We start from the raw sequence: 17,808 nt of genomic DNA on the forward strand, positions 1-17,808 counted from the left end.
GAAGCGGTATAGAAAATGGAGGGATGGATGGACCCAACCTCAGCAGCTATGGCACGCTGCGAGAGGCCTTGCTTATGCAGCTCCACAAGCCGACCAAAAGAGAAAGCTTCTTAGCTTTGCATTAGCAAACATCAGGAGGGCACGACAGTGTGAATGCCTGACAGAAAATGAAAATTTTGAGCAGATTTTGTTTTTTATAGCCTGTGGTCTTAAACTTTTCATGAGGTGATAAACAACCTATTTCAGTATTTTTTTTTTTGTTGTTTAAATTACAAGTTCCAAAGGTTTTTTGTCTCACTCCCCCTTCTTGCTTTTGCATATTGTAGCTCTACTTAAAACCTCATTAAGATCCAAATGTGCAAAATGCAAATTCTAGCAATTTTTCAACTGGTCTTAAGATTTTGATCAGGAGTGTATTACAACATTTCAAAAAATAACAGATTTTTTCTTGAATATTTCAACTCTATGCTACTAAAATGACATATTTCCTCATAATATTACGAGTTTATTCTCATAAAGTTGCAACTTTTTTCTCAATAGAACACAACTTTTTTCTCATAATATTTTGACTTTATTGTCGTAAAATTGCAGCTGTTGTGTGTGTTTTTCTAAATTTATTTCCCGACTATTTCAACTTTCTCCTTGTAAATTTCCTTCTCGTAAATCATAACGTTATTCACATAATATTTGGACTTTATTGTCTTTGACTTTATTTTTACTCAAAATATTACGAGTTTATTTTGGTAAAATTGCAACTTTTTTTTCTTTTAATATTTTGACGTCATTCTCGTAAAATTACTGCTGTTTTTTCTATTTCTGCTGTTGTGGGTTTTTTGTTTTAAGTTTCCAATTATTTCAACTTTCTCCTTGTACATTTCCTTCTCAGAGTTATGACTATGCCCATAATATTTTGACTTTATTCTCATAATAATAAAACCTTTACGCAACCTAATTTTCCAAAACTTACAACTTGTTCCGTTTGTTTCTGACTTTAAAAAAATATATATAAAATATAATAACATTTCCACTTTATGCCACTAAAATGAAGTTATTTTTCTTCATAATATTACAAGGTTATTCTCATAAAATACATTTTTCTCATTAGATTACAACTTTTTTCTCTCAATATTTTCACTTTTAATGCACTTTTTTTTTTTTTTTTTTTTTTTTTAAAGTTGTCTTAGTAAATAATATTTTTAGAATGTGCCACACTTTGGACACCCTGCCATAAAGAGAGGACAGCGTGTCACCTCTGCAGCTCAGGTTGTGTTGCAAACAGTCCATTCTAATATGAGGTAATTGAGAAGTTTTAGTGGACGAAAATTGGTCCTTGAGTGGTGATGGTGGGTCCCGCAGCCAAAGCAGTTGAGAAGCGCTGCTAGAAAAGGAGGCGCACTGTAAAGAAGGCAAAGACAAGTGGGGATACGATGCAGAAAGAAAGTCACAGAGGGGACAGGAGCAGGCCAGAGAGTGGCCTTGCCTTGCAATAAGAGGATTAGCACACAGCCCGATAATCCTCCTGCTATTCAGCGGGACAAACGGAGCGAGCCGGCGTCCCATTCAGCCCGCCACGTCTCATCCTTAATATGAGGCTAATTAACAGCTAATCCCAACCACTGGCAAAATCACCACTCTCCTTGAAGAGATGGGAGGAAATAAGTGACCTTTTGCTCGCTTCACGAGTTTTAGCATTTGCATGAACTGCTCAGGTGGTATCGTGCTCGGCATCGTCACAATTCTGTTATCACCGCTTTCATCTTTACTTAATTAGGGAACAGGGAGACATTTCAGTAGCCGGGGTGTCCTGGTGGTGTCTAAATGACAACACCTGAGTGTGTGCTTTGGTAAGTAACACAGGAATATTCAAGTACTGTATGTCTACAGTATAGTCGCACCAAATAGGTCATCATTTTATTCTCAATGCAGTACCAGTGATTGGTCAATTTAGTGGTCTTTTAAAAGTTCTTCAGGTCAGGATTTGGGTGGCTGTGCGAGGGGAGGATCAACTGACAACATGCATGATTATGTATTATAATGTAAGGGAATGAAATTCATGTAGAGCCAAGCAGCATGATATCATTGGGTACCATGTAAAGCAGGGGTGTCCAAAGTACGGCCCTGGGGGCTTTTGTGCCCCGCGACTGTTTTTTTTTTTATTGGACCTCAGCATATTCAAAAAATATAATTCAACAAAGGAACCTGAAAAAAAACAACAGCAAAAATGAAAAAAATTAAGAGTAATTTTACAAGAATAAAGTCAAAATATTAAAAAGGTTGTAATCTCCGAGAATAACGTTGTAATATTATGAGTAAAAATAACTTCATTTTAGTATCATAAAGTAACATAATATTAACATTCAAATGAACGTAATATTAACAAGCAAAATAATGAATAAAGTTAGAATCCACAAGACAAATAAGTACCGCATTTTCTGACAGTCACTACATTCACATGCAGTCAATCTATTAATATATTAAGATCAATATATATTCCAGTTTCTGAAGCATTTGGAATAACCCGTTTGCATACGTGACGTGAAAAAGAAAAAAAACTCGACGCACAGAAAACATCATGACGCAATGCGCGTCATTTCCACCTCTTCCTGTATCCCAAAACAACAACACCGGCACGGCGGATAATGAACGCCTTTGTTTGCGCTTTGGTTCTGTTAGTGACCCACCACCAGTACTTGACACTATTCCGTCTCGCTTTCTTCATTAACGGGAGGCGAGAACGTGAAGAAATAGGAAATGGAGCCCGAGCTGTGCCATCCATATTCATGCTACATCCACCAGAGCCCCCGACACTTTTGAAGGTGCGTTCGTACAAACCCTGCTTCACGTAACTTCTCGCTCACCTTCAGATAGGTGTCGCTATTGCCGTACTTTCAACCGTCAATAAAAGACATCATGTTCCTGTCTTTCACCACACTAGTGAGGTGGCTTGTTTCTCCCTCGCTCTAAAAGTGGGGGGTTCTGCGTGCCGCCATGTTTACAAGTAGTTCCTGCCAAAGACACAAGATTCCTTTCGATTTGCACATGCGCAGAAAACAAACGATCGGGATATCCCGATAGGCGTATACATGACCCAATTTCCAGGTTAGAAAAGGAGTAACCCGGGGTCATATTCGGGTTTTTAAAAACCGGAATACAAGCATATTCTGGTTTTGGAAAGGGTTATTGTTGTTTACATGGCCGTGCGTAACCGGGTTATTGCTAATATTCCAGTTATGATAGGGTTCTTTAACTGCATGTAAACGTACTCTATAAGTCACTTTTTTCATGGTTTGGCTGGTCCTGCGGCTTATACTCCGAAGCGATTTATATATGGGTTTTTCCTCACGCTGACAGCCACAGGAGGGCGCTCTCGGCTCCCATCACTCCTGTACCACTGAAAATTGACAATGTTAACATCAATTTATAAAGATAACTGAGATAGACGCTACACAAATGCCTCCCCAAAAGAAAATCATATTCTGCAGATTAAAAGCTGCAAGTAAACTAGTTATGTTGTTTAGGCTAAAGTTATCTGAATAACTAGTTTTGCGTTAACATACCACCTACCGCCTATTTAGCCTGTTGTTCTCCATTTTATTGTTATTACTATAACTTGCCTTTCAAGATGAAATGTCTGTTCTTGGTCCAAAAATGACACTCACTAGTCCAGAGCGACTTATATATGTTTTTTTCTACTTCATTTTGCATTTTTGGCTGGTGCGACTTAAAGTCCGGAAAATACGGTACTCAGCAGTCAGCTAGACAAATTTATGGCAAAGCTGAGATGCAGTTTTATCTTGAAATATATACCTGTAGACCTGTTTCACTTCTTAGCATATCTACACGTGCTGCTTTAGAAAACATCAAAGCGACAAAGTTGCAGCCTTTCATTTTTCACTTTGTGGCCCTCGCTGGAAAACATTTGGACACCCCCGGTTTAGACCAAATGAAGGGTCGGGTGGGTTTAAAGGGGAAGTCGAAGAGGGGAATAAGTCAGGTGAATAAAAAATGATGTTGACGTGAACCTTACATAAATCAATTGGTCAAGCAGGAAATGAGAAATTAAGTGGAGTGGTGAAATGATGAAACTAAAGTCATCGTGATTAAAAAAACAGATTTTTCCCCCAGATGGATTTGTTGACCAAAAATATCACATTGTGTTCAAAAATAAAAATCCGATCTAGGGGAAAAATAATCCAAGTGACACACAACCTTGAAACCATCCCAGAGCCAGCCCAAACGACCCCAGAAGAACTGAGAGAGCACAGCATACCCGACGAGGAGTCGGAGGATTTTAGAGCAAAAGACCAACCATCAGGGGTCATTGACGCACAGTGAGGTAAGCGCAGCTCCACAGGCTTCAAAAACTTGAGGCCATGAGGTCCACACATCACCAGAGGGCTGAGCAGAGTCTCCCCTAAAACAAAGAGAGCAAAAAACAAATGAAATCCATTATAAACAATCTATATAGCTGATCAACATTAAAAACTCATCATTTAGATCAGGGGTGTCCAAAGTGTGGCCCTGGGGCCATTTGTGGCATTGGCTGTTTTTTATTGGTCCGTGATACATTCGAAAAATATAATTTAACAAGAAAAAATTGCAGAAATGGAAAAGTCTGCAATCATTTTCCAAGAATGAAGTCAAAATATTAACAAAAAAGGTGTAATCAAACAACAATGTTGTAATTTTATGCCAATAACGTAATATTAGGAGGACAAATAATATCATTTTAGTAGCATAAAGTTGAAATACTAAACAATTCTTTTTTGTTTGTTTTGGGTTTTTTTTTTTTAAGCCTAATATTATGAGAAACAAACCAAACAAAACAAAGTTGTAATTTTTGGAAGAATAGGTTGGGGAAAAAGGTATAATATTATAGGAGTAAAGTCCAAATATTCCAAATAGAAAATTTACAATTTTTTTTAAGAATGAAGGTGAAATATTTGGAAAAAAAAATAAAAATCAGCAAAAATGGGGAGAAAAATATACGACAAAGCTGAGATGTAGTTTTTTTTCTTGAAATATACAGTATATAACTTCTTAGCATATCTTAGCATATCTACATGCGTTGCTTTATCAAAGTGGCAATGTCGCATCCTTTCATTTTCACCATGTGGCCCTCGGTGGAAAAAGTTTGGGTACCCCTGATTTACATTAAAAAAATTGAGACGATTTGCTCTTATTTTGCACAATATAAACATTTCCCACTTTCAACTGCTAGCTTGCATTGATTTTCAGTTTCATCATGCAAAAACATGACAGATACAGTATGTACTTTATTGCTCAGTGTCACACATACGTATATGCAGTGTTTCCCCTACAGTCATTTATTATTTGTAACAGCCCCCACAAATAAATTTGGCCCGTCACAAATAGATTTTTTTTATTTTTTGGCTTCCTGTTCAACTTCGCTAATAAACACATTACAATGGGATTGTCTGTGCAGCTTGTCATTATAATTCCGTACAGTAGATGGCATCGTAACTCATTGAAAATGATAAAAATCAATGCATGAAGCTCAGGAAAAATCCGTTTTTTGCTGCTGTTTTTTTTTTTAATCACCCGTGCATGTTATTGCCATCTAACACTGCATGAAATGAAAACAAGTCTATAACTTCATGTTCCGCTGTTAAATAAGATTTAATATACACATTTCTTATATTCTTTTACCAGTCCATACACAGACACTGAGCCGGGGCTTTTGAAAATCTCCACTCTGGCTGGATTTTTAAAGGACGAAAGACAAAAACTTCCATTTGAGTGTGGAAGAGAAACCAAAACGCACAGCGAATATGCAAACATCCGTATTTGTGCAGGAATACGTCATTGCCAATTATGCAAATTATGTCTCCCCTCCCGGTAAGACACGCCACAGGTACATTGCAGTTCTGTGAGAAACACTGTACAGTATATCAGGGGTGCCCAAAGTGCGGCCCGCAGCTGTTCAACAATAAAACAAAAAAAAAACAAATAAAAAATAGAAAAAAAGAGTGTTAATTTTACAAGAATAAAGATAAAATATTAAGAGAGTTAAGTTGTAATATTAAGAGAAAAAAAATGCATGAAGTTGAACAATTAAAGGAAAAAATATATTTTTTTTTTGGAAAATTAAGTTGGGTAAAAGTTATAATTTTACGATAATAAAGTCAAAATATTATGAGAATAAAGTCATACATCATGAAAAAAATGTACAAGAAGATAGTTGAAAGAAATAGAAAAAAAGTTTATCCTCATAATATAGTCCCTCACTATATGAAGGTTTTTCAACAAATAATTAAGCAATAAATGGCCGCTGTCTCGTGGTTGACTATTGCCTATTATTAGTAAGAAAATACTGTAAGACAAGTTATGTAGTATTGTGGTCACTAGGCATCAGTAATGTTATGAGGCATGATGTTAGATTGCAATACCTTCCACACTTCATGGAGACTGGCTACTGCAGAGCCGAGCCGACATGCCATGGCTGAGATCGAGTGGGGGGGGAAAAAAAAGGTTCTCCTCTCATTCCGTGTGGAAGTGGTACATTTTTGGCTTCTTTGTCCTTCTTCCCCACTCCGTTTGAAACACTTTCTTAACTTTAGAATAAGTAAATTTGAGAGGCTAGCTAGTTAGCTCACTAGATTGCTATGCTAGCGGTGGCCGTCTGTTATGTCCCTGCAGTGATCCCGTAGCCTGCTCAGTGTGATGTAAACAAAGACTAATAGGCGTTTAAAAGTGACTGTAGGGGTGTTATTCCATTCCTACAGGGCTCTAATAGTGTTAAAATAGTGTATTTAAGTCCCAAACAGGTTTTCTATGCTCCAACTATGAAAATATTCCATTTATATTAATACTGAATCCTATTTTGCGGAAATTCACTCATTGCAGTCGGGTCTGGAACCAATTAACTGCGATAAATGAGGGACGACTGTACACCTTTGTCACTGATACCACAACGCTGAGAGGCAAATTTTTTCTTTAAATGTAAAAAACATATCCGCATATCTACATAGGTTGGTTTAAAAAAATCTAAAAGTCGCTTTCATTTTTCATGTGGCCCTCAATGGAAAAAGTTTGGACACCCCTGCTGTATATACTGTAGTATATTCAGCTGAAAGCTAGCTGATCCCCATTCTTCTCATTTTGACACACAGAAGATATACAAACAGTAAGTTAACCATACAAAGTCCACCACAATCCCCAAAAGCCATGTCACGTCACGTCACGTCACGTCACGTCATTTTTTCCATTACCTTTCTCCTTGTCCAGCGGAGGCAGGATGCTGTTATCCCGGCAGACCTTGAAGTAGATCTCCTGCTCCACGCCTTCAGGGATGGCGCCCTGAGGGATGATAATGCTGACCCCCGTCTCAATGGAGCTCAGGACTCCACCGTTGCAGTTGAAGATGCCCCGAGCTGTCGCGACCACTGTGTGGCCCTCATCTTCTTCCTCATCATCCTCCAGGGCACTGGGGCTGAAAAGGCAGCGATGCTCACGACGAGGCAACTTTTATCCGTGACCGATTTCATCTGTTTGGATGAGCTGGGTCGTTACCTCACTGGGATGGCTTTGGGAACGGCGTTGATGCTGTTGTGCTGGTACTTGGAGCGACTGTCCATCGTACGTGTGAACGTATCCAGGCCGCTGTCGTGGTCCATGTTGTGGGATTGAGCGGGCTTCACTGGGCTGCCACTCTGACTCTGTTCAAAACAAAATAATCACCACAGCATGACTTCAATGGCATTCAATCAGGGGTCTCCAAACGACGCATTCTAAAAATATCATTATACAAGATAATTATTCAGCAGTAATAATGTCAAAATATTAAGAGAAATAAGTTGTACAAAAATAACGTAATGTGAGAAACAAAATAACACTTTCATTTTTGAAAAGGTTGGGGGGAAAAATATGTCAAGTGGGAATAAAGTCCAAATATGGGAATAGGAAAAATAATGTCATTTTAGTAGCATAGAGTTAAACTAGAACATTGACGTAGTTGGAAAAAAAACAACTACTGAAATGAAAAAAAACAGCAGTAATGTTACAAGAATAAATTCTAAATATTACGAGGAAAAAGTAATATTCTAACAAAAAAAGTTGCAATTTTACAAGAATACATGTTTAATATTATGAGGAAAAATAATGTTCATTTTAGTAGCATAGAGTTTAAATATTAAAGATATATACCTTTTTTTTAAGTCATAAAATGAAGAGAAACAAAAATAAAATGAAGTTGTAACTTTTGGAAATTAGTTTTTAATATTATGACAATAAAGTCATAATATTGCAAAAAGAAAATGTATGAAAATTATATATGAAAGAATATTTGGAAAATGTAAAAAACAGCAAAAATGGGGGAAAAAAGAGCAAAGATGATATTAATAACATACTATATCACAAAGCTGAGTTGCAGTTGTTTTTTTGACATGTATATAACTTCTTAACATGTTGCTTTTACAAATATCAAAGTGGCAAAGTTTTAACATATCAAAGTTACCTTTGCGGCCATATCCGGTTTGTCATTGGGCAGAAGGTTGTGGTTGAACTTGGGACTGTCAAACTTGCGCTCAAAGGGCCTGGCGGAGGTGGTGTACGGTTTGGGCACATAGCGGTTGTAGCTAGCTGCTGGTGGAGCCCCACTGCTGGTGACGGTTTTCGGAGGCTGTTCGCTGGTGCCGTTAACCGGGGACTTCTCAGGAAAGTTCTTGTGAGGCAGGAAGTTGCTCTGGACAGTGTCGTCTCGGGCAGGAGGCTTGGCTAGTGGACGGGAATTGGACATGTGTGTTTATTATATGAAGTCATTAGCGTGACTCGGCAGGATGCGTGTTTTACCTTCACTTGAGGGCTTGGGCAGTGTGGCTGGTGGCAGAGAGGGTGTCAGCTGGGGCACTGGTTCATACCGTTTCTCCACTGGACTCGGTTTCTCCACTGATTCTGTTCTGTTGACAGAGGAATAATATCATCAATGTCAATTCAAAGTCTAAAAATGCACCGTGGCTGTATGGAAACCATACAGGGAGCTGAGACTTTGAGTTGTCAAAGAACAGCCTCGAAAATGCCAAGATTTGGAGAGTATATTATCATCACAAGCACCTTAGTGCTCGCCCAAAAGGGATTCTTCTAAATACTACACGAGAGGTGTGCAAACTGCAGGGGGCCATTTGCAGCCCGTGGCTGCTTTTTTATCGGCCATCATTCTAGAAAATATAATTTAACAAGCAAACTAAAAAAAACAACAGCAAAAATGGAAAAATCAGCAGTAAAAGTGAAAATAAGCTGGAATCATTTTAGTAACATAAAGTTGAAATATGAAAGAAAAAATATTTTTTTAAAAAGTAATAAGATTATGAAAAACAAACAAAACAATTAATTTGAATGAAGTTTAAATTTTTGGAAAATTTGTTTGGGGAAAAAGTTATTTCAGTTCTTATATATATATATATATATATATATATATATATATATACAGTATATATATACAGTATATATATACATATATATACAGTATATATATACAGTATATATATACATATATATATACATATATATATATATACATATATATAATAAATTGTAAATATACAATTATTATAATAATATTATACATTGTGTATATAGTAATTGTGAAAGTGATTTAAAAAAAATATATATAAGTATAATAAGGGAAAGGCTTCTTGAGACATCATCTGTACTTCTGTGAAGAAGGTGTCAGACATTTCGCGACTGAGACCAAAACCCACAGCTCTTAGTCTTGCAAATGAGGTGAAGCCAGGGCCGAGCCAGAACAATAGATGCTAACTAGCCAGTATCAGAGTCGTTCATACCCAACTCAGAGAGCAACACTTCCCTTTTATCGGAGGTGTTAATAGCAGGAAAGGATTATACCACTACTCCGCCCAGGCTTAGTGTAAGGAACCAATAGGAGGAGGGTGTTAGCACACCAATTCCGCCCACTCTTACTGTATTTAAGGCCTAAGCTACCAGCACTTATTAGTTCGCTGACGAAGCTCTTCGGATGAGGAGCAAAATGTCCGACACCTTCTTCACAGAAGTACAGATGACGTCTCAAGAAGCCTTTCCCTCGATGGACAACTCCTGTACGACTGAGAGCCTACACAGACGCATAAGTATAATAACTAAATATACTTTAAACATTTTATTACTAATATATATTATATATAATTATTATTATTGATAGTAATAATATATATTTATTTTTTAAAAAATATATTTTTATTAGTAATATATATCATTTTTGTTAAAATAAAAATACTATATTATTAATAAATTATTATCCTTATAAATATAAATATATTGATGATAATAAAAATAATAATTATTCATAATACAAGAGTAAAGTAAGAATATTATGCCAATAAGGTCATCATTTGGAGGAGAAAATTTAGAAGAAGAAAGTTGAAATAGCTAGGAAATGTAATTTTACGAGAATAAAGTCAACATATTACAAGAAAAAAAAGTTGTATTCTAACAAGAAAAAAGTGTCAATTATATGAGAATAAAGTTGTAATATTGTGAGGAAAATTATGTCATTTTAGCAGCATGGGGTTGAAATATTAATATATAAGAATTATTATTATTATTATTTTTAACATAATATTATGAGAAACAAACGATATTCGGCTTAATGCCAGGTGTGTTTTGTGCTGTAGCGGCTGCCAATAAAGCTTTGGACAAACAGCGTCATATTCCCAATGCTGGTAAATTCCGGAGAGAATAACCTGGAGATGTTGTGCGCTGTTTGTGCTTGAGCTTGAGGTTTTGTGGGGCCAGTCTGGAGCCTGTCAAAGTAAGAGAGCTGCTTCCTGTAGTAGTCCTCGTCCTCATCTGGGTCGTAATGGTTGGAACGCACGATATCGTCAGCCACTTTAGACTGAGGCTTCTGAGGCTCTGGGACTCTGGGAAGGGAAGTTAGGACAGTGCAGTGCTTAGTATGAATTAGGTCATTCTTTTTGTTAGGAATGGAACATTTTCCAACATGCTTATCTACCACAGAAACATAACACACTCATAAGACCTGTCTATCTGTGTACACCCACATTTCTGGACATGCCACTTTTTTCATCTCTGTCTGAGGAGCGATTAGCTGTCCAAAACTGACACTGACTGGAGCCAGTTTAAACTAATATCCCAACAACTAAAACAAAGGGAAGTTTACACCATTGTACCACCTTTTTGACAGAAGTTGGAGATTGATTGGACTTTGCTAAACCTTTGTTGAACGTTAATTGCTCTCTCCAGAGCTGGCATTACAATTGCTTGTATCTACCCCTGTTTGAATTCAGTTGTAAACTATTTTAGAGACTCCTCGACTCATTTCACAGCTGCTAGAAGAAAATAATCTTCTAAAATAAAATAATAAACTTTCTCCCCATTAAGGGGCAACATTATTGACATATCAGGCAAATTAGACATAACAGCTAACCAACCAATATCTTGACTGCAGTAGTTGTCCCTCGCTCCATAGCGGTTCAAACATCGCTTCCTCACTCTATCATGGTTTTTCACAAATTAATCAATGAACATATATATATTAGGGATGTCCTAATCCACATTTTTTGGCTTCCGATCCGATGCCAATCCTTTTTTTTTTTTAAATAATAAGATTTTGGTTATGGTTATGAGGAAAGATCCATCCAATAAAAACAGTCCATCTAATAAAGGATAAAATTGGAAAAAAAGGGCATGCAAAATAGTTTTAGGGTAGGAATAATTATTTGACATGTTATAGATCCATTTGTGGTGTGATTTAGAATATATGACATTTTTTGAACAAACTCTCTTCAGTGCAATAGTAATTTATTGACGGTCCCTAGTGTAAACAACCAGCACGTGAAATAGTGTGGCAACAACTAACAAGTTGGACAAATGCTTACCTATTATAGCTCTTTTCCGAGTCCAAGTTGCTCAAAGAATTTGCTTTTGGGATGATTCCTCCGGGTTTCAAGGGTAAATCTGTTGCCTGTGGAAAGCAAAGGAAACGAGGGCTGACTTGTACTGTGCATCGGGTATTACTATTTGGAATTATGAAGCATAAATGACAAATGCAAAGGAAAATAATTTACCCTGTTCCCAGATAAATCTCCCACATCTCTGGCTCGGTCCATGGACACCGAGCGCTTGTTCTCGAACATCTTGACCCTTGTCAGGACCGACTGCGGTCGCATGGCGGGGTCATCCTCGTTTCTGGCAGTGTCGGGCTTTGGAGCATCAACAGGTGAAGGTGAGGTGACCTCCGTTTTGGAAGTGGGTGTGGGGCTGGTGTGAGAGTTGACAGCAACAGGGTCATACTGCTGAGGTTTGTAGCCTTTTTGTTGTTGCGTTGGTCCCTGGTTGTAGGTCGGCCGCTGGCCGCCGGGAGAACGGGCGGCTGAAGGGTACGGCGTCAGGTGAGAATCCTGGCTGTAGTGCAGGTCATGCCCCGGCGAAAGCGGAGGAGGATCATCGTAGCGGACAGGTCCAGACGCTGTGGGTTTACCATAGCGAGGCCGGCCGTCAAATCCCTGCTGAGGTGGAGGTTCATCGTAGCGGAGTGGAGGGGTGTACTGAGAGTCGAGGCCGTCGCTGTATGGCAGTCGCGGGCTGTAACCCTGGGAGTTGGCAGTAGAGTGCATCTGGCCGTAGGGGCTCCACTGTTGCTGGTCATAGTGAGGGTCACTGTTCTCAAAGGGCGGCTGAGAGTCATAATTGCGGTACTTTGGTTCCAGATAACCACCTCCACTGCTGACATCATACCGATTGGGTGGGTGGTCATAATCTCTGTATGGCTGCTGGTCAGGGTGGTATCCCTGCTGAGGGTTGTAATTCCCAGCTTTTGTTGCGTGACCAGGTCTCCCTGTGCCGTCCAGGCTATATGGATCTTTTGGAAACATCTACAAATACACAACAAAACACGAGGTTAGCGGCGTCACCAACATATAGCACGTATATTACCATGAGATATGAAAGGGTGAAGAAACGGAGAATATCAAAACAAGTCGGTGAAATTAATTACAGAAGAGGAAATGAGTGAGGAAAGACCTGCAATAGAGAAACTGAGAGGGAGGGGTTACTGGTCAGGTTATAACAGAATTATCAATAAGTGTCACTTTAAATATGACAAAAAACACTGGACTTCAAAATGAAAGGCAAATATATCCACATACATAAATATCAAAACAATGGGATTCATTTTCACCTAAACATGTGAATGTAAAGCAGGGGTGTCCAAACATTTTCCAGCGAGGGTCATATATGCAAAAGTGAAAAAATCATTTTATATGTATTTAAGTCAAAACTTTGTGTCAGCTTTGTGTTACCAGTGACAAAGCATATCATTATTAATTATTAGTACCAACATTTTAGCTTCGTCTCCTTTTCCCCCCATTCTTTCTGTTTATTGGGGAGGTTTTTTTGTTTAACTTAATGAAATAAAAAACAAGCTTTGGACACCCCCGATGTAAAGAATGTGACGGTATAGAATTGGCAGTACTTTCACACCAATTTAACTGTTTGCAGTTTGGAAAATGACACCCACTGTCTTATTAACAACACTAATATTTGACAGAACAAGCACATTGTTTAAACATATTTCCAAACCCGGTACTTATGAAGCAACCCTTCATTTCCCAGCCAAATCTTGCGTCCCTCATTAAAATTTCAACACTCAAGACGCAGCGATAATGGTTGGGGAATAAACGGCTACTTTTACAAAAACAACATTGGGTCGCATGGGCATTGGGAAGAGCAGCACACAGATGTACCTCTAGTGGCCATGCAAAGAGGAGAAGTAACAGTGAGTGCTGCAAGGCATCCACTGCTCAAGTGCAGCTAACGCGACCACACCCACTGTTGCTTAACAGCATTTGCTCGCACTCTGGCCCATGCAAATGTTTACGGTCTTAAACACACACACACACACACAACTAATTGTTCTGGGCAGCACTGTGGTCAGCAGACATGCAGGGGGCTAAAGTAGAGACGGATAAGCGTGGCAGAAGAAGGTAGGCAGGTAGACAGGCAGCAGCAGCAGCAGCAGCACAGGCGGTCAGTCGGGTCAGATCGAGCTGAGCCGGGGCCCGATCACGCAGCGTCCGCAGGCGGGTCAGTTGGATACCTTTGGTTCTGAACTGGCCAGTCCAGATTGTCGGGGTTCGGACGTGACACCCTGAGGGGCTAGCTCAGGCGGGGGCCTCTTTAGTGAGCCAGCCTCGGGGCTTGGGCTTGGCTGGCTGCGGAGAGCTCCAGGAGCCTCGGCGGGGCTCGGGCCCCCTACAGTTTTTACAGCAGGGGTCACTGTCTCAGCCAGGGGCTCAGGCTGCTGAGGGTTGCTAGGGATGGCAGTGGCTTCTGCTTTCTGTGAAGTGGTTCAAAAATGTTTAATAACACGTGCTGACACGCTACGGTGCACTGCAAACAAGGGTTAGTATTGTCATGGCCTCGCTACAACGCCAAAATGATTCAAAGAGCCAATCACATCACCTCCTTTTAGCCCAGGTTAGGAATTAGTACACATTTTCAATGTTAGAGCACACTAATTTGGCTTTAATTCTACCATAACAATACATGTAACCTACTCCTTACTCCTTTTTACTCGTACTAACAGATACCCCGACGATCAACATTTAGATTTGGGAATCGAATTGCGGTAAATACATGTCACATCAACACTGGCGTTTTCAACATGCACACAATACTTTCTGGTATCAACACAGTCCCAATTATGAGTATGACAAATTGAGAAGTGCACATAGATGAATACTGTTACAGACACTTGCACAAATATAAGTTACTTTTCCCACTCAAGTCAGTAACAGTCATACAGATACGTTGTGCTAATACAGAATACAAGAGGCACAGTTCATCTTAGGTTCTGAAGCAGGGGTGTCCAAAGTGTGGCCCATGGCTGTTTGTTTACTGGCCCGCGGCACTCTTCTAAAAATTATCATTTAATAAGACAACTAAAAAAACACACACACACAGCAAAAATGGAAAAATCAACAGTAACAGTGAAAATATTGAGAGGAAAAAGTTGTAATCTAATGGAAAAAAAATATATTTTATGAGAAAAAAGTAATTTTATGATCAGAAACTTTAGTAGCTTAGAGTTGAAGTATTAAAGAAACAAGCCTTTTTTTAGGTCGTAATGTTATGAGATGCAAACAAAACAACCAAGTTGTAATTTTTGGAAATTGATGTTGCAGAAAAAGTTATAATATTACGAGAATAAAGTCAAAATATTATGTGAATAAATCATTACGAGAAGAAAATTTACAAGAAGAAAGTTGAAATATTTGGAAGCAGAAATGGAAAAAAAACTGCTGTAATTTTACAAGGATAAAGTCAAAATACTACGAGAAAAAAAGTTGGATTCTAACAAGGAAAAAGTTGCAATTTTATGAGAATAAAAATAATGCCTTTTAGGAGCACAAAGTTGAAATATTACATTTAAAAAAAACATTTTTTTATGCAATGTTATGAGAAACAGAAGATAAAGCTGCAATTTTTGCAAAATTGGGTTTAGGAAAGGTTATAATTTACGAGAAGAAAATCTACAACAAGAAAGATGAAATAGCTGGAAAATTGAAAGAAAAAGAAAACAGCAGCAGATGTGAAAAACAGTTGTCATTTTATGGGAATAAAGTCAAAATATTATAAGGAAAAATATTGCCAATTTAATGGCACTGACTTGAAATAGAAAAATATGTTTTTGAAACGTAATATTATGAGAAACAAATAAAGTTGTCATTTTTGGAAAATTTGTTTGAAGAAGTTATATGGGAATAAAGTCATAATATTACGAGAAGAAAATTTATGAAGATTAAGAAAACTCTTGAAATATTTGTAAAATAAAAAAAAAGGGGGGGAGGCTTTTTCACGTATGTGACAAAGGTGAGATGCGTTTTCTTCTTGAAATACATACAGTATCACTTCCTAGCATAGAAAATATCTAAGTGGCCCTTGCATCCTTTCATTTTTCAGCATGTGGCCCTTGCTGGAAAAAGTTTGGACACCCCTGTTCAAAAAAAAGTATGACACAGACAAAGATTAGTTAACAAACACACAAAAGGGTTAAATAAATAATTCTATATAGTGTATATTAATTTTCACAGTACGGTGATAAACACCTGACCACAATACTGTAGTTTGACCATCACACTGATATTGCGTTAGAACAATAAAAGACACAGTAACTGTGAAGAGAAACATTCAATAGCGCCTCCAGAACACCCTCCTAACGCACACCACGTCCTCCAGACAACAGGGGAGACGCACAGCTCTCAGAAACGCTACCTGCTGAGGCGCCGCCGCTTTGAAACCAGCCGGGTCGATGCGGTTCAACGGGTCAGACTGCAGCGCGTGCGGGTAGCCAGCGTAGCCGGGCGGTTCCTGGATGACAGGCGGGTCCTCGCGGACAGGCTCGGACGAGCGGGTGATGGCAGGCTCCGCGGGCGGACCCACGTCGTCGTTCAGTGTTTCGTCCAGCTCCTGGTCGGTGTAGGCTCCGCCCTCCGTGTCCGTGTCCTCGTAGTCAGAGGTGTGGCGGCTGTCGGTGCTGTACATGGAATACTCACTGCCTGGTGCTGACAGGTAGGATAGACGGTCATCGTGGATATCCAGATCATCCTCTGCTGCCCCATCAGCCTGGGAGTTGGAGGAAAGGCCAACACTTGTTTCAGCAGAATGACTAAACATACACTCACTGTGGATATTTCATCTATACTCTCAAGCAGTACATTTCAGCTCAGTTAGCCACTTAGTAATACACGCTTCCACCACGTTGGACATGGAACATGGAACCAACCAAAACAAAGATTAGACTCTCGTCTTTCATCCAAAAAAAAAGTTTGTTTCTACCTTTTGCCAGTCTTTAGCAATCAGCACAACATAGGTAAGTCTCAGGAAAATATCAGTTCCTGACTTAAAAAGGGAAAAGACCAGCTTTTTGTGAAAAGATACATTTCAAGCAGAACTTTCACTTTGACTCAAACTGTTTGCTTCTGTGACAACTCAAATATCTAAACAACTCGACCAACATAACACAAAAAAGGGTTGTTTTACATCAAAATAAAATGTATTTACAAATATAACACCATAACTGTAAAGGGGGCGGCATGGCTCAGGTGGTAGAGTGATCGTCTCCCAACCTGAAGGTGCGGGTTTGATCCTCCGTGATCATGTCGAAGTAGCCTTGGGCCAGATAGTGAACCCCCAGTTACTCCTGGTGCTAGGTAGGTAAATGTGCTAACAGAGTCAAAGCGCCTTGGGGGTGGAAGCTATACAAAGACCATTTACCAGTAAAAATATAAAGTTGGCTACTTCACGGATTTCACTTATTGCGGGCTATGAACTACCTGTTTTACTGTGCATATGGCAATAAAACTCTTGAATCTTGAATTTTGGGATAAACGAGGGAACAGTGCACATGCTAAGGTCCATATCGCCCAACGCAGCACCCAGCACTTTCAGCACCTTGGTGCGTTTGTTTCATAGAACAACCGCATGAATGGAGTAAGTCCTTTTGGCAGTCATAGTGTCTTTGTCTCCGTGGGTGGAGGCGGGGCCTCCAATATACACACAGAGTGCAGACGAGTGTAACACAGTAGAGATTAAATTAGTAGATTGCAATATATGTTTTTTCAGTGTACTTTTCTGAAAAGTCATATAAAAATCTTCATTCTGGTAGACCCAATATTGTGAATTGTCTCGTGACAACCCTAGTTGTTACTGTTGAGAACAAACGTCAAATGTCAGCCTCTCCCATTAGGCAGTGGCCACAGCGAGTCACTCAAATGATTTGCACAGTTTTTACATAAGATGCCATTCCAGCAC

The 17,808-nt window shown here is 39.0% G+C and overlaps 1 protein-coding gene across 12 annotated transcripts in view; it reads right to left on the bottom strand.

Annotated features, from left to right (window-relative positions):
• The window catches only part of tjp1a (tight junction protein 1a), a 155,590-nt gene that overhangs the window by 3,873 nt on the left and 133,909 nt on the right, over positions 1-17,808 (bottom strand). For 5 of the 12 annotated variants that reach the window (XM_054771566.1, XM_054771568.1, XM_054771567.1 and 2 more), the window contains 10 exons: positions 16,270-16,620; positions 14,093-14,332; positions 12,063-12,869; positions 11,874-11,959; positions 10,719-10,895; positions 8,812-8,918; positions 8,477-8,736; positions 7,534-7,679; positions 7,233-7,453; positions 4,271-4,414 (listed from right to left, as the gene is read on the bottom strand). In XM_054771566.1, the coding sequence (XP_054627541.1) occupies positions 4,271-4,414; positions 7,233-7,453; positions 7,534-7,679; positions 8,477-8,736; positions 8,812-8,918; positions 10,719-10,895; positions 11,874-11,959; positions 12,063-12,869; positions 14,093-14,332; positions 16,270-16,620 (2,539 nt within the window). The remainder of the gene's footprint in view (positions 1-4,270; positions 4,415-7,232; positions 7,454-7,533; positions 7,680-8,476; positions 8,737-8,811; positions 8,919-10,718; positions 10,896-11,873; positions 11,960-12,062; positions 12,870-14,092; positions 14,333-16,269; positions 16,621-17,808) is intronic. The other 7 variants (XM_054771576.1, XM_054771570.1, XM_054771574.1 and 4 more) reach the window with 4 other exon arrangements.

This window comes from Dunckerocampus dactyliophorus, chromosome 3 (assembly GCF_027744805.1).
Source record: "Dunckerocampus dactyliophorus isolate RoL2022-P2 chromosome 3, RoL_Ddac_1.1, whole genome shotgun sequence".
Taxonomy (NCBI): Eukaryota; Metazoa; Chordata; class Actinopteri; order Syngnathiformes; family Syngnathidae; genus Dunckerocampus; species Dunckerocampus dactyliophorus.